The sequence below is a fragment of the Melanerpes formicivorus genome, unplaced genomic scaffold (assembly GCF_026170545.1).
Source record: "Melanerpes formicivorus ecotype bairdi unplaced genomic scaffold, bMelFor1.0.p_v2 SCAF_12, whole genome shotgun sequence".
Lineage (NCBI taxonomy): Eukaryota > Metazoa > Chordata > Aves > Piciformes > Picidae > Melanerpes > Melanerpes formicivorus.
The window spans coordinates 20,870,792-20,891,556 of record NW_027142364.1 but is presented as its reverse complement, the minus strand read 5'-3'; the positions used below and the strand labels follow the sequence as shown (position 1 = coordinate 20,891,556).

Below are 20,765 nucleotides of genomic sequence, written 5' to 3'. Positions count from 1 at the left end.
AGCGTAGCAAATCTCATCTTAACAGCATTGCTCCTCTTGAAACACGCAGGCACTTACCCATCCTATTGCTTCAAACATCTTCAGATCAAGTGGATCCCCAGAAAGCACCCCTTCAATTTTTGTAAGGGAGTGACAAGTTGCCATGCAAGCAACAAACTCAGACTTCAGCAAACTCTCGCTGCAAGCTCTCTCTTCCGGCAAGAGGAAACTAGAACAATGCAGCAACAATATACTCAGCACTATAATTATTTATTATGAGCCCATTCAAAAGGTTTGTTTAGATTAAGAAAAGAAAATGGATTGTACATGTCTCTTCACTTGCATTTTCACACATCACAGACAATAGATTAAGAGTCTGGGCTGGAATCCTCAGAAACAGTCACAGCCTCTGGCTCTTTCGAAGATGGTGTTAATTCCCTCTCTAGTTTGATTCCTCATACAGAGGCCTCTTGTCACTTTGTACTAAACTCAATTAACTAAGCTAATTAATTTTAGCAGCCCCAAAAGTCATCACACAGAACGACAGGATTAAGGAAACATGCCATACTTCAATAGTACAAATTTCTGCACTATGAACCTAATGAGATCTCAGACTAACAAATTAAATTCCACCTCAGCTTTGTAAGACACTTACAGCTTTCACTACAACTCAACCACATTTGCAGTTGCATTCTTAAGGCTCAGTGTGAGCTCAACAGGTTCACATTGAATTTTCCACTCTGTTCTGCTGGAGCTGTTAAAGCACAGCTAAGTATCAGATTTGCTACCGGCTTTGAGCTTATCCTTACCGAGCGTTTTCCACCCTTTGAATTCCCCAAAGATCCAAGCCATCCTCAGTAAGTGTGCCAGTCTGCAAAATAAACCAAGGGGCATGGCAAGAAGAAAGGGAAAAAAAAAGTCTTCAGAAGCAAGTTATCTTCAGGTAAAGCTAAAATTAACTGATAGTTCACCAAATAACATCTGGGCAATACATTTTAATGTGCTTCGTACTTAAAAATAAAGATTCCAGGATAGGAAAGAATCTTCCTTGCTTTTTGATAGCAGCTAAGTACCAACTCTGTTAAAATAAAACCCATTCAAAGCAGTCACTCCTCTCCACAGAGACAGGACAGATGGAACAGACCCTTAAAATGCAGGTATTTTAAAGAAGTCCAACAGCTCTACATTCAGGGGTTGGGGGTAACAGCAAATCGCTACTGAACCCTTAGTACTACTTTCTTACATAGCTGAAACACTAACTGGAATATATTTACAGGGGAAATAATGAACTCAGAGTGAGAACTTAGTATTTTTTACAGAGGCCTAAGGAGGGAAAAAAAGATATCTAGAAACTAGCTAAAAGCAAAGGATTCTGGCCAATGGCATTCCTGCCTTTCACTCATGGTTCTATGAAGCAAAACTTAAGACCTCTTGCAAGACCCCAACTCTCACACTTCTGAGGTGCCAGTAACAACTTAGGACTTGGGAGTCTTGAGGTAAGAAAGCAGCTCTTTATTTATAACAACTTCTTGGACTTAACTGAGTTAACAGGTGGGGAACACATAGTACCTGGAAGATAACAGGGTAAAAATTATCTAACTTACAAGAAAGTAATGAATTTGCCCATAGCTGCTAGTCTGTACAAATTCCTGTGGAAACACAAAGTCTCAAAACTCATCTCACCTTATCAAAACACACAAGATTCAGCTGGCCACAAATATTTATCCTCTGGGGGCTGATGCAGAAAATGCCAATTTTTTTCAGCCTTCTTTGTGCATAAACGATGCCAGCAGTCATGGCAGCAGGGAGCGCTGGAGGCACCGTGATGGTGATGATGTCAAGAGACTCTATGATGATGGTATGAGCTGGAACCTGCAACAAAGCTCAGAGCTAACAAACAAGAACTCACCACTTACAGATTTACTCCCCCATTTAAGTTTTACATTACTGTTACCAAAAGCGAAGTGCACACGTTGCTTTCCCCAGTAGTGCGTGCTGTGGGCTGCCCATAAACCTAGTACAGTATCCCCCCAACCATCAGCAACCCTGCTAATCCACCCCTAAATTATCCACAACCCATAACTTCAAGTTGTCACTTTTCCCCATGCAAATACATTACTTTAGGACTATAATTGAATAATGCACAAAACTCAGAGAAAAAACAGTTACTGGGTTATCACTTATCAGTCCCTTGGGTAAGGATTTGTTGCCTGCAGCATGCTTTAGAATCATGGAATGGTTTGGGATGGAAGGGACCTCCAAAGGTCATCTAGCCCAGCCCCGCTACAGTAAGCAGGGACATCCTCAACTAGATCAGGTTGCCCAGAGCCCTGTCAAACCTCACCTTGAATATCCCCAAGGATGGGGCCTCAACCACCTCCCTAGGCAACCTGTTCCAGTGTTCTATCACCCTCATGGCAAAGAACATGTTCCTAACATCCAGTCTAAAATCTTTAGCTGTGCTGTATCCTAGTTCTTTCACCTGTGCATGATTCAGATGGTAGTCTCACATATAATGAAGATGAAAATCTAGTAACTGGATCAATAGAAACAGAGGTAAACTCAAATTTCACTGCAATACATTCAAATTGATTCTCTGATGAATTTTGTCCTCTCTAAGTTTGCCTCTCCTGTTTCACTGATACACAAATGAAGCAAAGACATTTTCACTGCAAATTAAATTGTTTCTCACAATCTGGAGGGTACTGGAAACCATCATCAAGTCTTTCCTAAGGCAGTTCTGGACTAGGAATGAAAACATACCTCGTTTAAGATGCTATTGACCACCGTGTAAAGAAATCCAATGCCTGCCACCACTACCAGAGACAGGAGAAACAAGTAGGCATCTCTGTAGAGTTTAAAATCTGTTGGCTTTGGATACAGTATGGACCGAACAAGCTGGCCTTTAGCAGTACTAAAGCCTGGAATTAAAAGGAGTAAGTTATTAAAAGTATAAAGAGGTAAAGACATTCAAATATACCAAAAAACCTCAGTGAAAGCCTCAGGCTACTAATTGCATTAAGGGTGTTTCTCAATAGGCAGTTAACAGATGTTTTGCAATGCTGTAATTAAGGTGCTTCAAAACTGTAAGTGCACATCAGATAAAGTGCTTCCCTCCCATGGCAAGGACGTGCTGCTGATGCAAATGGTTTGGCCTGGAGGAGTGCTGTGCTGCATTCTGTCCCTCAGTGCAGAGCTTGTGGGTATATTTATTAGCTGTCTGATTAAGGCAGTCATTGCAAAACCCAAATTAAGTTATTCATAGAGTCCAACCTTGCATACTTCACTGGCAAATCTCTGTAAGATCCCTTGCCAGGCAGAAAGACTCAGGAAAAACCTGCAGTGTACAGAGTCATCTTTTGGAGAAAGCCACTTCTTGATTGTATGTTGACACCTGAACCAGGAGAGCAGCCTTCTAAGGCTCTTCAGAGTCAAAGAACCCATAGATATCCTGAGATACTCCTTGAACCTTTGCTTTAACATGTGAAAAGGGGCAATACCAGGGCCCCATTTTGTATGCTCAAACATTTAGTGTTGGATGATAGGTTGGACATGATGATCTTGAAGGTCTCTTCCAACCTGGTCTGGTCTATTCTATTCTATTTTGTATCTGTTTAGGCTTCAAAGTCTATCACCAGAGTCTCAGTGTCCATGTCAGGTCTGCTGGCATTAGTGACAGTTCCTTGACAGCTTCCCAGTGGACAAGCCATGACAGCAAAGGCTAAGCCCTCCCAGCAAAAGCTAATCCCTCCACAGTGGCATTTGGCATACAAGACCACCAGAACAAAGCAGCTACTGCATCAGTCTTAAGTGGATGAGTTCATCACAAGAGGAACAAGGCCTGAAGCCTCTAGGCTTTAAATGTGCTACAGCAGAATACAAACCATGGGCCTGTTCTGAGAAGTTCAGCATGTACTGGAGTGGTGAATGCTTTGTCATTCAACACAGCAGTCAAAGAAAAAAAGAAATCAGAACTAATTTGGAGTATTTTTTTAATGGCTTTGCTGAAGGTTCTGCAGCCACATAGGACACACCAGGGTGAAAGAGTACATGAAAACCTCCTGTGGTGTCTTGAGAACACAGTGGCCATGCAGATAGCTTCAGTGAACAGTTCTGCTCTCTGAAAAAGACCAAACCTACCAGTTTGTATTTCTTTGCAATCACAGTGTGAACCACAATGACACAGACACTAATGTGCCCAGGAACTGAGTTTCAGGAACAGAAAACAAGAAGAGATTCAGTTCCTCCGTATTGTATGCATTTTCCCACTGCAATAACAAACACTGCTAGTTAAAGGCTTCACTCTGAACAGTACAGTGGGTACAGTCCCCATACTCTTTTAAGGACTAAATTATCTAATACCTTCAATTTTGTGGGACCCCCCTCCCTCAGATAAAGAGATTTTCACCTGGGTCTCACTAGGTAGAAGTTTCTTCAGTTCTTACTACTGGACATCCTAGGAGCAAAAAGCTAGAAGCACTGTGACTGACATCTATCCAGTTCTGTGAAGTGGTAAATTCCCTACCTGCCTAAAAGTCATCCCTGTAAAGCAGGCAGGAGAACAGAGAGGGTTTTAGATCCCTCTGTTCATCTCTCATGCATAGTCCCAGCAGGAAAAGCAAACTTGGCCATACATAAAAACTGAATAAGGTCCACAGAGTTAAACTCCTCCTGTTCACAGCATAGGAGCTAACTGATCTGTCACAGGCAAAGAGCAGATTAAGGGAACTGCTTCAGATGTCAGGGCAGTAAGACTCAGTGTGGTGGAAGCAATTACAATTCTCCTTGTAAGAGTTCCAAACCACTGTTTTCAGACCCTGAAAAAGCTGCCACATTATCTTGCCTGCAGAGCAGAAGTTAAGTCTCCAGCAGTTTGTTTCTGTTGCTGTTTTGAGCCATGCATCTGTACACACACACACAGAGGAGGCTGGGTACTTAAACTTTCTGAGAGAAACAATTTGAGATGGATACTATTGAAAGGGAGGATATGGTCAAGGGAAAGGAAATATTTTCCTCTGGGGCAAAAAAAAACCCAAAACAACTACTAATAGAAGTCTCTAGGGAAACAATTCAATAAATAATAAAAAAGGAACATTTACTGTTAAAAGAAACTAACAGAAGATGAAGAGAAAATGAGATGAGGTCACTTGGTGGGAAAATTGCTTTAAGCAGTATTCTGATCAAATGTAGTCAAATCTATTCTACCAAATTCTGTTGCAGCTTGGATTATAGAATCATAGAATTGTCAAGGCTGGAAGGAACCTCAAGGCTTATCCAGTTCCAACCCTGCTGCCATGGCCAGGGACACATCACATTAGAGCAGGCTGCTCACAGCCACATCCAGTCTGGCCTTAAAATCCTCCAGGGATGAGGCTTTCACCACCTCCCTGGGCAACCTGTGCCAGGCTCTCACCACCCTCATGGGGAACAACTTCTTCCTAACATCCAATCTGAATCTACCCATTTCTAGTTTCCCCTCTAGTCCTCTTATTACCCAACACCCTAAGAAGTATCATAGTATCAGTCAGGGTTGGAAGGGACCACAAGGATCATCTAGTTCCAACCCCCATGCCATGGGCAGGGACACCCCACACTAGATCAGCCTGGCCAGAGCCTCAGCCAGCCTGGGCTTAGACACCTCCAGGGACAGGGCCCCAACCACCTCCCTGGACAACCCATTCCAGGGCTTCACCACTCTCATGGGGAAGAACTTCCTCCTCATCTCCAGCCTCAATCTCCCCACCTCCAGCTTCATTCCATTCCCCCTAGTCCTGTCACTACCTGAGATCCTGAGCAGTCCCTCCCCAGCCTTCCTGTAGCCCCCTTCAGATACTGGAAGGTGATGCAGCCCAGGATCTGATTGGCTTTCCAGGCTGCAAGTGCACACTGAGAGCTCATGTTGAGCTTCTTGTCCACCAGCACCCCCAAGTCTCTCTCCTCAGGGCTGCTTTCCAGCCAGTCACTGCCCAGCCTGGATTTGTGCCTGGGATTGCCTCGACCCAGATGCCCCTCCCCAGATTTCTTGTAGACCCCCTTAAGATACTGGAAGGCCACAGCAAGCTCTCCTCAGAGCCTCCTCCTCTCCAGCTTATATTCATCTGTTTTGTGGTGGTTTTCTTAAGATCATCATTGCAAAGCAGGATCCCACAGCTACATTAATGTGTGTGTACTGGTTTAGGCTACCATATATCCTACACCATTCTGAGCAATGCTTTTTTAACAGAACATCTGTCTTATTTGAAACCAAACCTTTAACACAAAGCTATGAATAAGCACATCTGTAGAAAGGGCTTGGCCAAAGATATCTTTTAGGCAGATGTGAACCATGAGCAAAGAAAACCACATGACACTGCCAATGACTCCACTGAACTAAGCTGTTCCATGCTACCCACCCAGTCCAATAGGACATCAAACCTTTTCCAAGGGTTGCATACAGTTCCACCAAGAGCTAAAAGACTTGCAAATACATTCAGATAAGTTTCAAAAGGATGGTAACTGATTCACTCTCTTGCTTGCCAACTGCTGCTCTCCAGCACACTTATCTACTTCCATGATGCTTGAAGGCATTTATCACATTATTTGGGGTATACTCAATTTAATCAAGCTTAGCAACAAAGCAATGCTCCAAAGAATCAGGTGACATCTACAAAAGCAAGTAGCATGTGAATAAGTGATTAAAAAGAATAACTTGACTGATACCTGTTCTCACTACCAGGGCTTTGACCAATTCTCCAGTGTAAAAACGGGTTTGGATGACGCTGGTTCCACAGAACAAAGTGTGTCGTTTATGCACCTCTGGACTGTATATTTCATCTCCCACTGCTTTTGGATATTCTGAAGGATTTGGGAGATTTATCTTTGTGACAGGAACACTTTCACCTTGAACAGAAAAAGAGATCAAATAAGAATAGACATTTTTTCACTTCACACTCTCGCTCGCCAGCACTGAATCATAGAATGGTCCAGGCGGGAAGGGACCTGCAAAGGTCACCCAGTCCGACCTCCCTGCAGTCAGCAGGGGCATCCCCGGCCAGATCAGGTTGCCCAGGGCCTCATCAAGTCTTACCTTGAATAACTCCAGGGAAGGGGCCTCAACCAGCTCCTGGGTAACCTGTTCCAGTGCTCCACCACCCTCACAGTAAAGAACTTCTTCCCTATCTCCAATCCAAACCTGCACTTCTCCAGTTTGAAGCCATTGCCCCTGGTCCTGTCACTGCAGGCCTTTGTAAACAGTCTCTCCCCATCCTTCCTGTAGCCCCCTTCAGGTACTGGAAGGCTGCTATTAGGTCTGCCTGGAGCCTCCTCCTCTCCAGGCTGAACAACCCCAGCTCCCTCAGCCTATTCTCCTAGCAGAGGTGCTCCAATGCCCTGATCATTCTTGTGGCCTCCTCTGGACCCTCTCCATCAGGGTCATGTTCTTCCTCTATTGAGGGCTCCAGACCTGCATGCAGTACTCCAGGTGAGGTCTCACCAGAGTAAAGTGGCAGAATCACCTCTCTGAATAAACCAGGTTGGAAGAGACCGTCAAGATCATCAAGTCCAACCTATCATTCAACACCATCTAATCAACTAAACCATGGCACCAAGCACCCCATCAAGTCTCCTCCTAAACACATCCAATGATGGGGACTCCACCACCTCCCTGGGCAGCACATTCCAATGGGCAATCACTCTCTCTATGAAGAATTTCTTCCTAACATCCAGCCTGAACCTCCCCTGGTGCAGCTTGAGACTGTGTCCTCTTGTTCTGGTGCTGCTTGCCTGGGAGAAGAGACCAACCTCCTCTTGTTTACAACCTCCCTTCAGGTAGTTGTAGAGAACAATGAGGTCTCCCCTGAGCCTCCTCTTCTCCAGGCTAAGCAACCCCAGCTCCCTCAGCCTCTCCTCACAGGGCTGTGCTCAAGGCCTCTCCCCAGCTTCGCTGTCCTTGTCTGGACACGTTCAGGTGTCTCAATGTTCTTCTTAAACTGAGGGGACCAGAACTGGACACAGGACTCAAGTGCAGTGCAGAGTACAGGGGCACAATGACTTCCCTGCTCCTACTGGCCACACTATTCTTGATGCATGCTGGGAATTGTCATTGCCAGAACATCCATGTCTCAAGATAAATTAACCATATCTACTCTTGCCAGAACATTCTGCAAGTTAAGCATGTACACAGGCATAGACTAGTAATTTTAGCCACAGAAAACTGCATGAAGTTTACTTTACCTGTTAGCATACTTTCATTCACAATGCAGGTACCACTGAGAAGTACTGCATCACAGGGCATAATTGTCCCATTGGATGGAATCAGCATGATATCTCCAGGCACAAGGTCGGTGGAAAGGATTTCTTCTATTTCTGAGGGTTTAAGCACAAACAAGTTTACCTGAAGACAAACCACCAACTCCAAAACCTGATGAAGAGCCTCACAGCCCAGCTCCAGGTGGTGACAGTTAAGATTAGACTCCATTTTATCTGTGGCATTATGACAGGTTTTTTGAAGGATAGAGAAAAAGCCACTGATAAAACCAAAATCTATCACAGATTGAACTCTAGAGAGCAAGGACATAGCTCATCTTAAATGGAAGAAGTCAACCTTCTGCAAAAGCTATCAACAATTGACTACAGTACAACTCCAGCACAAACACAAGTCCAACACAAATGCATGGTTTATCCACCAGTGTATCACACCCCACAACCTGACTACTGTGGCACCCAAATGAGCACAGGTCCAAAAGGAATTTGCAGCCTCTAGGTATCAGTTCTCATTGAAATCCAAGGCATGCAGGTCTTTAAGCCTAGAAAGAAACTGTAATGACAGTCATGTATGTGGCCTGGTTCATAATGGGAAACAGGAACAGGACAAGCACCTGATCTAGCACAAACCTGATACTACCTAGGAGGACAATCCTATCTAAATTCCACTTTGCAACTACTTTTGCCATGCAGTTTTAGTAACAAATGCAAGTGCCTGAAGCTGATCAAAGAAAAACACACATCAACTTTAAACTGTTCAATTGCCTGTGAAATTTACCTTGGTTTCCTCTGCAGACAGAAACCCTGACAATGCTGTGAGCTGCTACCATGTCATGTAACATAACATATTGCTGCAAAAGAGAGAAAAGAGTTTTTCATTACTTAGAAGCACAATTTGTCGTCTTCTAAATGCATGTTCTATCTCTACAAGTGCTGAGATTCTTTACTAACATCCTCTCACAACAAAATGCTACTCAAAACCTTCTCTTGAATATAGTTTAGGAAGCCCAGGGGCAAATTAAGTTTGAGTTTATGGAACCTGTGAAGGTTCCTGCTTCTCAAGCATTCTGGAAGCAGATACACAGTGACACAGAAAATGTTATGAAAACATTTGGAAGCTAACACACAGAAGTAAAAACTGCAGTACTTGTGTAAACCTAGAATAGAATAGAATAGAATAGAATAGAATAGAACAGAACAGAACAGAACAGAACAGAACAGAACCGAACCGAACCGAACCAGACCAGACCAGACCAGACCAGACCAGGTTGGAAGAGACCTTCAAGATCATCAAGTCCAAACCCATCACCCAACACCACCTAATCAACTAAACCATGGCACCAAGCACCCCATCCAGTCTCCTCCTAAACACCTCCAATGATGGTGACTCCACCACCTCCCTAGGCAGCACATTCCAATGGCCAATCACTCTGTGAAGAATTTCTTCCTAACATCCAGTCTACACCTCCCCTGGCACAGCTTGAGACTGTGTCCTCTTGTTCTGGTACTGGGTGCCTGGGAGAAGAGACCAACTCCCACCTGGCTACAGCCTCCCTTCAAGGAGTGGTAGACAGCAAGAAGGTCTCCCCTGAGCCTCCTCTTCTCCAGGCTAAGCAACCCCAGCTCCCTCAGCCTCTCCTTATAGGGCTTGTAAGGAGAGGCTTGTGGAGTGCTGTCTCTGGTCTGAACTCAGAGACTGCACTTTAAGGATAACTACTGCTTTGATTTCCAAGAGCTACAGCCAAGCCTACAGACAAAAATGCATCACCAATTTAACAATCAATCTGCCTGGCTGGCGCCCGGTTGCACCGGACTCTTTCAAACAGACACGGTGCAAGATGGAATCACTATTGTCAACACAACTTGGGGCATAAGCTTGTGTGAGGGTTTCATTTCAGTGAGGTACTGTTTCTGTTATCTGTCAAGTCAGCAGAGAAGGGTCTCAAAGAGAACTGTCAGCAATTTCACATCAAAATACAGTGACCAGTAAAGGTCTGAAGAGATGGCTCGGTGTTCTTTGAACTTACCTTTCTAATGGTGTAGAGGGAGCTAACAATGGATATTACAGACATGATCACAATTGCTAATGCATAGTAGTGATATTCATCAGTGATCCACAATATCACACTGAACAACTGAAAAATGTAGAAAGGGTTGAGAACCTAGAAGGGTGACAGGAGAGTCAAGTTACACCGAGAGGTCACATGCAGTCTGTCAGCAAAAACATCTTCCTCCTCCCCCTCCTCCTCCATGGAGGAGAGAAACTTTTCAGTTCTTTATATGTGAATTTTGTCTGTTTTGGCCAACTCCTCCCCCTTTTTCACTACATCCTCAAGCCCTCAACTGCACAAAAAAATGACACAAACCTATTTAAGACTGGATGCATTTTCCCTTACATGTCGAAGCAAAATCACAGGAGCATCTGATGGGCCTTAAGTTGCAATTCTTAAGTTCATTAGTGTTACTATCTGTTTATTAATACATGCATTGCCACCTCAAGCTCTTACCCCAAGTTTCTTTGTTCAGAAGTTTCTTTCATGCATTGTTATAGCAAATGGATCACAAAACCATTATTCAAGAGCAAATGACATAAATGCAACAACAGCATGTGCCAGAACACACTTGATTCAGTGCCTATCTGGCAATGTATAATCCCTGGGCTGATAAGGACACAGTCATTTTATCTTTGAAATTAGCGAGAAGGAAATAAGATGCATATCCTCTCACAGAATTCTGACACACTTCACAGCATCACCAAGGTTGGAAGAGACCTCAAAGATCATCAAGTCCAACCTGTCACCCAACACCTCATGACTAGAGCATGGCACCAAGTGTCACATCCAATCCCCTCTTGAACACCTCCAGGGATGGGGACTCCACCACCTCCCTGGGCAGCACATCCCAATGACAAATGACTCTCTCAGTGAAGAACTTTCTCCTCAACTTGAGCCTAAACTTCCCCTGGCACAGCTTGTGTCCTCTTGTTCTGGTGCTGGGTGCCTGGGAGAAGAGACCAACCCCCACCTGGCTACAACCTCCCTTGTAGACAGCAAGAAGGTCTCCCCTGAGCCTCCTCTTCTCCAGGCTAAGCAACCCCAGCTCCCTCAGCCCCTTCTCACAGGGCTGTGGCTCAAGGCCTCTCCCCAGCCTTGTTGCCCTTCTCTGGACACGTTCAAGTGTCTCAATGTCCTTCTAATGGCCTTGCTGAGGTACCAGGTTCTGAAGAGCTTACAGCCAAGGCCCCTATCAAATTTAGAGAGCTCAAAACCAAAGGTCCATGGTTTCAGACAGTGCTTTACAGTGCTGGGCTCTGGAGGCAGGTTGCAGCTTGTATTAATATCTGAAGAGCAGCCCAACAGTCACTGTACTTAAAGTCATTTTTCCTTTTTTCCTTTGTTTTCCATTTGTTAAAGACAACCTCTTACCTCCTTAATCAGAAGCTTAAAAATGGAAGGCACTTTCACAGCAATTTCATTTACTCCATAGAATGCTTTTCTGCATTAAAAGAAGAAAAACATGTCAGAAGAAAGCAATGTTTTTTATCAGAAACATTATTCACTTGAAAGAAATTCCTTTACCATGACTAAGTATCAAATACTACTTGGTCTGTGGCCCCTTTTATTTATCATAGTTCTGTATCTTATTCTGAGCACAGAGAAAGGCAAATCATGAATGGTGGGAGAAGAAACTGGGATCTAAGCTAGTTTAGTTACCTTGGCATAAAGAAGCTCTTAGAGGATCTTCTTATGGAATACATTCCATGTTTTAAACTCTAAGAAGTGTTTTGGAGGGGAAAAATAGCCAAGAATTCAACAGAACCGTAATTACTCTGGTTTAGTTAATGTATCAAAAAATGACAGCACCACTGAAGGACATTATCTGCATTTTCACAACATGCATTCAAGATTCTTGTTCACATTTGAGAACTAGAGAAAAAGAACATCCCTGCAGTATGTACCACTTAAGTTAAAGGTGTTCTCTAGACTAAGTTTTTCTCTACCTATGTAGCCCAGCTGTCCCCTGACAAGCATAATTACACTGGTAGTCTAAAATAATGACTATTATTTTCCCTAGCTCTTACTAACCAGAAGTACAAGAGGGGAATGTATTTAACCCCAACCAACCAGAGATGGATCCATGTGAGCTATGGGATACACCTGTGACACTAACTAAGCTTTCAAAATGAAAGCCAAAGTTCTGAGACCTGGGAAGTCTCAGCCTGACCTTCCTAAAACAGGAAATCAGTTGCAGCTTAGGCCAGGTTTGCTGCTTCTTGGCATCCAGTCGTCTTTATCTGCCATCTAGCACACTAACCCCTCTCTCACAATGACAACCAGAGAAGGATGAGAAAGAAAACAAGTAGCAGCCATCACCCTCAATGCTCCCATCAGCAATTTGCAGCTTGAGACAAATCATCTTTACAGCTAAAGAATTCCTGATTTATTGATTTGTTCTCCACTGGGAATTAGTCTATTTGCTTCTGAACCCCTACAGGCCCCTTAACAATGACACTCTCTTATGGTAACATTGATGTCACTTAAAGGTGTGCTAAGTGGGGAAAGTAACTCCTTTGTTTTACATCAGCTGCCAAATTTCACTTTAACTGCTTGCTACTCTTTTTGTATACTCATTTCATCTCAAAATTAAAGAGCAAAAGTGATTTCAGTAATTTGCCAATCACTCCAAGCAGTATTTCCAATTGCCATGGGCAGTGAAGTCTGAGGAAAGCGAGCCAAAACATACCAGGGCCTAGGCACTGTTCAAGTATAGGCAAACAAAGAACTTCACTCGGAAGCAAGTGTAAGAGCCTGCCTGTCAACACCAATCACTAAACCACCTTCCAGTTTGGTTAACAGTTTGAACACAGGTAAGAGAGCACACCCAAATCTTCTCTCAAATGCTGCAGTCTTACCTGTAATCATGCATTTCCTTTGTCAGCCCTGTGCTGTGCTCGTTATGGATTGAAGAGCAGAATGTAGATTCATCCAGACCTCTGTGCAAAGGGAAAAGTCAATGAGTTAATTTTAAGTATCAAGTTCCTTAACTAAGTGTTCAGTAGCTCAAGAGCTAGGTCTCTACCAAGAGTTACACTGTATGATAAAAGAACAAAGCCTATGGATTCACTTTGTCCTAGCTGTGCTCGCAACCATAGCCACCAGTGAGACACTGAAAAAGCAGTCCTCTAGTTAACATGTCTGGCTTTGCAGGACAGTTGTATTTATTTCACAGAATCACAGAATGTTAGGGGCTGAAAAGGACCTCAAAAGATCATCCAGACCAACCCCTGCCAGAACAGGATCCCCTCGAGCAGCTCACACAGGAATGCATCCAGGGAGGTTTTGAGTATCTCCAGAGAGAGACTCCAGGCCCTGGCAGCCTGTTCAGTGTTCTGTCACCCTCACTGTGAGGAGGCTCAGGGGTGACCTTATTGCTCTCTACAACTACCTGAAGGGAGGTTGTAGACAGGTGGATGTTGGTCTCTTCTCCCAGGCAGCCAGCACCAGAACAAGAGGACACAGTCTCAAGCTGCGCCAGGGAAGGTTTAGGTTGGATGTTAGGAAGAAGTTCTACCCAGAGAGAGTGATTGCCCATTGGAATGGGCTGCCTGGGGAGGTGGTGGAGTCACCATCATTGGAGGTGTTCAAGAAGAGACTTGATAGGGTGCTTGGTGCCATGGGTTAGTTGTTTAGGTAGGTTGGATTGGTTGATGGGTTGGACACAATGATCTTGAAGGTCTCTTCCAACCTGGTTTATTCTATTCTATTCTACTGGACTTCCTCTGCCTCAGCTTCCACCATTGCCACTTGAGCTGGCATTGGGCATCACCCAGCAGAGCCTGGCTCCAGCCTCTTGGCACTCACCCTGCACACCTTTATCAACATGAACGTGGTCACCACTTAGCCTCCTCTAAGCTAGACAGACCCACTCTCTCCTCACAAGGGAGATGCTCCACTCCTCACAAGGGAGATGCTCCATTTCAACCATAAATCCAAGATGCACTTAAAGCAATTAGGTCAGATACCAGCATGAGCAGTGTTCAAAGGCCTCTAAGGGAAAGGTCAGCAAGTTTTATAAAACATTATATGAAAAAAAATAGCAAAATCTGTTAATATTTCTTCCAATCACCTTCATTTGTCTCTAAGCAGTAATGGGAACTTTAGAAACAATTAACAATGTACCAAATCTATACTGAAGCTGTACTGCAGCATCTTGCTAGCAAGCTTTTATCCATGAGTAGGTAAAGCACAGCCTATTTTTTAAGTGCTGCCTTATCACTGGAAGACACACCTGACACATGGCTCTTCTACCTGCTGTGAAAGCAAATGATGGCATTGAGAAGATCTGCAGATAGAATAGAATAGAATATAGAATAGACTAGACTAGAGACTAGAGCAGAGCAGAGCAGAGTAGAATAGGCCAGACCAGACCAGGTTGGAAGAGGCCTTCAAGATCATCATGTCCAACCTATCATCCAACACCATCTAATCAACTAAACCATGGCACCAAGCACCGCATCAAGTCTCCTCCTAAACACCTCTAATGATGGGGACTCCACCACATCCCTGGGCAGCACATTCCAATGGGCAATCTCTCTTTCTGGGAAGAACTTCTTCCTAACCTCCAGCCTGAACCTCCTCTGGCACAGCTTGAGACTGTGTCCTCTTGTTCTGGTGCTGGCTGCCGGGGAGAAGAGACCAACACCTACCTGGCTACAACCTCCCTTCAGGTAGTTGCAGAGAGCAATGAGGTCTCCCCTGAGCCTCCTCTTCTCCAGGCTAAGCAACCCCAGCTCCCTCAGCTGCTCCTCATGGAGCCTGCATATAACAATCATTTCCATTCCCTTGAAGACAGGGAAGGCTTTAAACATCCCCACTAATGCAAAGGCTAGAATCACGTTTCTGCCAACTAACTGTGAAAACAACCAGAAGGTGGAAGTGTGGAAGTGTTGATGTGTTCATCTGGCCACACATTTGGAAGGCTTCCCTCATTTTTTGAAGTTCCAAGATTATTAATTGTCTACTTACCTTAAAATCCTTTGTTAACAACTGTGCCTTCCCTCCTCTTCTACCCCAAATGATTCCTCTTTTGTTAAGAGTGGGTTTAAGATTGGATCTCTAAACCCAAGCCCTTCATATACAAATATGCATACCTATGTGTGCAATGCCATGCCCAGCTACTAGCAGGATGTTAGCTGCTTTTTATAGCACTGAATTCCCAGGGCATTACTTAAAAATCCCTGTGTGCACATAGTTTATTACATAAAGCACTCATCAGCTCACTCAGAGGTTGAGTTGACACTAGTTAAAACAAAACAGACATACAAGGTCAAAGTTGCATCCTCTCTGGCTATGTGACCACGTCTGATTTAGCTGAAGAATAATTACACTTGGGTTTCCTGTGTTTAAACAGTGATCTTAATATGATGCCATTATAAAAAGAACAATGCTCTGAAACTCAGGCTCTCCTCACCAAAGGAGCTGCTCAAGAGGGCTTCATTCAGGTTGGACTCGATGATCTTTGAGGTCTCTTCCAACCTTAGTGATATTGTGATTTTTCTCCCTTCTGTATCGTGCTAAGTGTTTAATTATGTGACCAAACTGTTCCATCTCTCACAGTTACCTGAACCTCTCTTCACAAAGCAGTGCTTGGATCACTGCAGCTGGGCTGCTCACCTGGTGGATTTTACTGTCAAGCCCTCAGCCTTTTGCATCATCTCTTTACAAATATTAACTACCATGTTATTAGGCAACACCAGCTCCTGAGTTTTACAGGTACCAAAGAGGAGACTAACAAATGAAGGCCAAGTTTTTAAGGCTTCTCTTTGGCTTATTGCTCATTTTGAAGTTCAGCTGTTTATGTGGCAGGTGGTATCCAGCACTCCACTACATAACCATCCCCAATTCACCTTGGAGGAATGTTAGAGCAAACTCAGGTCTCTATCTGATCTTGTGCAAAAGTGACTTAGTACTCTACCAGTATAGGGTCAGACCCAGCTGTTTCTCTTCTATTATCCAACTGCTAAATAATGGTGTCCAGCTCAGCTACAGTATCTGACCAAACAAGGGGCCACAGATCCCACAGGGTCACAGGATGTTAGGGGTTGGAAGGCACCTCTGGAGATCATCAAGATCAACCCCCCTGCCAGAGCAGGACCACAGAATTTAGCACAGGTCACACAGGAACACTTTCAGATGGGGCTTAAAAGTCTCCAGGGAAGGAGACTCCACAACCTCTCTGGGCAGCCTGTTCCAGTGCCCTGTGACCCTCACAGTGAAGAAGTTCCTCCCCATGTTGAGGTGGAGCCTCCTGTGCTGTAGTTTATAGCCATTGCCCCTAGTCCTACCACAGGGCACAAGTGAGCAGAGCCTGTCCCCTCCCTGCTGACACCCAGCTCTCAGATATTTATAGACATTTATTGGATCCCCTCTCAGTCTTCTCCTCTCCAGACTAAACAGCCCCAGGTCTCAGCCTCTCCTCATCAGGCAGTGCTCCACTCCCTTCACCATCCTTGTAGATCTTTGTTGGATTCTTTCCAGCAGATCCCTGTCCCTCTTGAACTGGACAGCCCAGAACTGGATGCAGTATTGCAGGTGAGGTCTCACCAGGGCAGCGTAGAGGGGAAGGAGAACCCCCTCAGGCTCAGTCACTGCTAATACACCAAACAAATGAAAGTTTGGCATATCAACAAGAATGTGATTGAATAAATGTTCACATAACTTCACAGGCATATCTGAGATTTTTCCAGGGCTTATCAATTGGCTGAGTTATCACAAGAACATCAAAAGGCACAGTCAGACAGCCAACAAATGCCAAGTTTCAAGTTACTGCTTAAATGTTAAGGAACAACATTTTTCCTAAGCACATGCAGTCCTGTGATTTTTTTCCCCAGGCCTGTTCTTAGCATAAAAGTATAGTCCTGAGTGGTTTTTTTAATCTCAGCTGGGGGAAATATTCCCTTTAACCAATTTAAATTAGCAACAGTGGCATTGAGTGCACTCTCAGCAGGTTTGCTGATGACACCAAGCTGTGTGGTGCAGCAGACAGGCTGGAGGGAAGGGATCCAGCCAGAGGGACCTGGACAGGCTGGAGAGGTGGGCACAAGCCAACCTCAGGAGGTTCAACAAGACCAAGGGCAGGGTCCTGCAGCTGGGTGGAGGCAATCCCAGGCACAAATGCAGGCTGGGCAGGGACTGGCTGGAAAGCAGCCCTGAGGAGAGAGACTTGGGGGTGCTGGGGGAGGAGGAGCTCTCAGTGTGCACTTGCAGCCCACAAAGCCAATCAGAGCCTGGGCTGCAGCAGGAGAAGTGTGGCCAGCAGGGCAAGGGAGGTGATTCTCCCCCTCTGCTCAGCTCTGGGGAGACCCCACCTGGAGTACTGCCTCCAGTTCTGGAGCCCCTATTGCAAGAGGGATGTGGAGGTGCTGGAAGGTGTCCAGAGAAGAGCCACAAGGATGAGCAGAGGGCTGGAGCACCTCTCCTGTGAGGACAGACTGAAGGAGTTGGGGCTGTTCAGTCTGGAGAAGAGAAGGTGACCTAAAGAAGGCTGGGGAGGGACTGCTCAGGATCTCAGGGAGTGATAGGACTAGGGGGAATGGAATGAAGCTGGAGGTGGGGAGATTCAGGCTGGATCTAAGGAGGAAGTTCTTCCCCATGAGAGTGGTGAAGCCCTGGAATGGGTTGTCCAGGGAGGTGATTGAGGCCCTGTCCCTGGAGGTGTCTAAGCCCAGGCTGGCTGAGGCTCTGGGCAGGCTGATCTAGTGTGGGGTATCCCTGCCCATGGCATGGGGGTTGGAACTAGATGATCCTTGCGGTCCCTTCCAACCCTGACTGATACTAGGATACTATGATGATAACTGTAGACATGAAAACAATCCTGTAAAGCAAACTGACAAGCTTTGCTACCTGCATCACTATGGGAGGCTTAACACATGAACTGAGACACTTCCAGCCTCCCAGTGAAGCAGTGCTCAGTTTTCCAACTGCTTCTATGATGATGATTTCTTTCAATGGCTGCCATGGCTGGTAACTTCCCATTCTAGTTGCATGCACGTTTTCTGGGAAGGTAGGAAACATTTGCAGGGCATCTTTGCTCTTAGAGAAATTTAATCCTTTTTCTTTGCTTTTCTGTGTGTGCTGCTTGGACTTTTCCACACGATGGCTCAAGGTAGTGAACACTGATTTAAGTTGAAAAGAGGTTATGCCTCTGATCTGAGCTGCTTATTTTGACAAGCAGTTCTCAAAAATGGAGAAGCTTGCATTCATTTCACTTGTCAGCTCCAGGCCTTACCAGCAGCATCACAAAAAGAGAGTTTTCTTCAGCTCTAACACCATGTAACAGTGCTGCTGGATTGAGAGCCTCACATTCTGTAAGTGTAGCCAGTACTGCCCAGGGAAAAACAGAATCACAGAACATTAGGGGGTGGAAGGGACCTCAAAAGATCAAGTCCAGGCCCCCTGCCAGAGCAGGATCACCTAGAGCAGGTCACACAGGAACACATCCAAGTGGGTTTTGAATGCCTCCAGAGAAGGAGACTCCACCACGTCTCTGGGCAGCCTGCTCCAGGGCTCTGGCACCCTCACATTAAAAAAATTTTTCCTATGCTCATGTAGAACCTCCTCAGCTCCAGCTTGCACCCATTGCCCCTTGTCCTGTCATGGGACATCAGTGAGCAGAGCCTGGCTCTGTCCTCCTGACACCCTTCACATATTCATAAACATGAATGAGGTCACCCTCAGGCTCCTCTGCTCCAAGCTGAAGAGCCCTCAGCTCCCTCATCCTAGCCTCAGCAGGGAGATGTTCCACTGCCTGCAGCATCTTTGTGGCTCTGCACTGGACTCTTTCAAGCAGTTCCCTGAGATCCTTCTTGAACTGAGAGACCCAGAACTGAGGGACACAAGATTCCAGATGCAGCCTCACCAGGTCAGAATAGAGGCAGAGGAGAACCTCTCTTGACCACACCTCTTCTAATACACCCCAGGAGACCACTGGCCTTCTTGTCTCAAGGGCAGTGCAAGACACCTGATCTTAGAAACAGAATGGTTTGTTACTGAAAAGTAACAAGAGGAATCAAATTCAGCTCAACTGGACTGCTGGGTAGCAACAGAAGTGCACCAAGGTGAGCAACAAGATACTCCCTGAATTCCTCTCTTCCTAGATACTCCTTTTGAGTGTAGCTCAACAGCAATGCAAAGAAATCTAAATTATTCCCTCAGAAGAAAAGTTTAGCACTAAGTAATTTGTGCATGAAGCTAGGGAGAGGAAACCAGGCAGCAGAATTAATCCCCGTGCTGGTATCTGATCTGACTTACCAAAGTACCTTCCGTCCCCCCAAAAGCAGCAGATTTGTGTCTGAATATTCTCACAATCCTTTCTAAGTGTCTTGCTATAAACACAGTGTAATCCTACCCTCATGACACCACAACTTTACTTCATGCACAGTGATTAGAGTAGGAGAAAGAGAGAAGGATTTTTGTCTGAGTGTGAAGGCTGCCATGCTGACCTGTAACCATGACAGTGCAAATGTTGGCTTTAAGCATGTATAGGAGAACTACTCTCTACAAACAGGTGCTCTGATTCCCACATAATACTCCAAGAACAGGCAAAAAAGGCCTGCAGAGGCCTGCAACCTGTCAGCCTGCACATAGCACACTTTCCTTCCAAAGCCAGGCTGCATTAAAACCTCCCACAGCTCACACACAAAGTCTCCATGAGCTGAAACAGCTGGCCAGAAAGCTATACCAGTTTTCACCACGTTCTGGGGTCTGCTGTTTCACTGTTTGCTGGAAAAGCAGTTTGAAGCATCACCCAGAAGGAAAGACAAAAGAAGTCCTCACCGTACGACACCGAAACTCTGAACGGAATCGTTCCAGAAATACTTCACGCTGTGGTGTGTGAAATAACGAATCTGCAAGGGCAACAGACAGTCCAGTCAAAGCTCAGCACCTCCCTTCTGACTGCATTGCAAGCAGCAAGCAAGTGCATTTAGAGGAAAAAAACCCTTCACTGAAAAATGAACACCTTCCTTTCATATTCATCTTTAAGGCATTCTTCAGTCTCCAGCACCAGGCGGCTGAGGAAAAGATTTGTGCTCCACCGTAGCAGTTGGGGCTGGGTGCCCTCTGCTGTGTTCATATGGGGGTGCTTCCTGTGTCCAGAGGCCCAGCCCAGTGGGTGGACACAGGAAACTAGGTATTTCATACCATAATTCTCTGTGCCACTATAAGATCCAGTGCAGGGTCTGGCACTTCCTCTTTCTCCCCTCACCGCCACCCAGTAACTTAGAGGAGATGTCTCCTGGCCTTGGCTTGGCCAGTCTCAGATCTGGCCAGCTGAGACTAGTCTAGCAGTGGAGGGGGGGGGGGGGGCGGAAAGAAGGAGCCCTGGGGGTCTTGGGGGCACCCTCAGGTGGGGATGGGATGTTTCTGGGTCTGCTTTGGGACTTCTCTGTCACTGTGCTTCTGGCTCTCTGCAAACATTCACCGCTTCCCATTTAGCTTTCCATCCCTTTTGCAATCCCTTTGGCTGAGTCGTTATTTCTGCCCATG

General features: G+C 45.3%; 1 protein-coding gene across 9 annotated transcripts in view; it reads right to left on the bottom strand.

Moving 5' to 3' along the window:
* Window positions 1–20,765, bottom strand: part of ATP13A3 (ATPase 13A3) — a 77,464-nt gene that overhangs the window by 27,211 nt on the left and 29,488 nt on the right. For all 9 annotated transcript variants that reach the window (XM_068145640.1, XM_068145639.1, XM_068145642.1 and 6 more), the window contains 11 exons: window positions 20,055–20,125; window positions 13,133–13,213; window positions 11,646–11,715; window positions 10,248–10,382; window positions 8,999–9,071; window positions 8,191–8,322; window positions 6,679–6,858; window positions 2,743–2,900; window positions 1,663–1,851; window positions 789–850; window positions 58–208 (listed from right to left, as the gene is read on the bottom strand). In XM_068145640.1, the coding sequence (XP_068001741.1) occupies window positions 58–208; window positions 789–850; window positions 1,663–1,851; window positions 2,743–2,900; window positions 6,679–6,858; window positions 8,191–8,322; window positions 8,999–9,071; window positions 10,248–10,382; window positions 11,646–11,715; window positions 13,133–13,213; window positions 20,055–20,125 (1,302 nt within the window). The remainder of the gene's footprint in view (window positions 1–57; window positions 209–788; window positions 851–1,662; window positions 1,852–2,742; window positions 2,901–6,678; window positions 6,859–8,190; window positions 8,323–8,998; window positions 9,072–10,247; window positions 10,383–11,645; window positions 11,716–13,132; window positions 13,214–20,054; window positions 20,126–20,765) is intronic.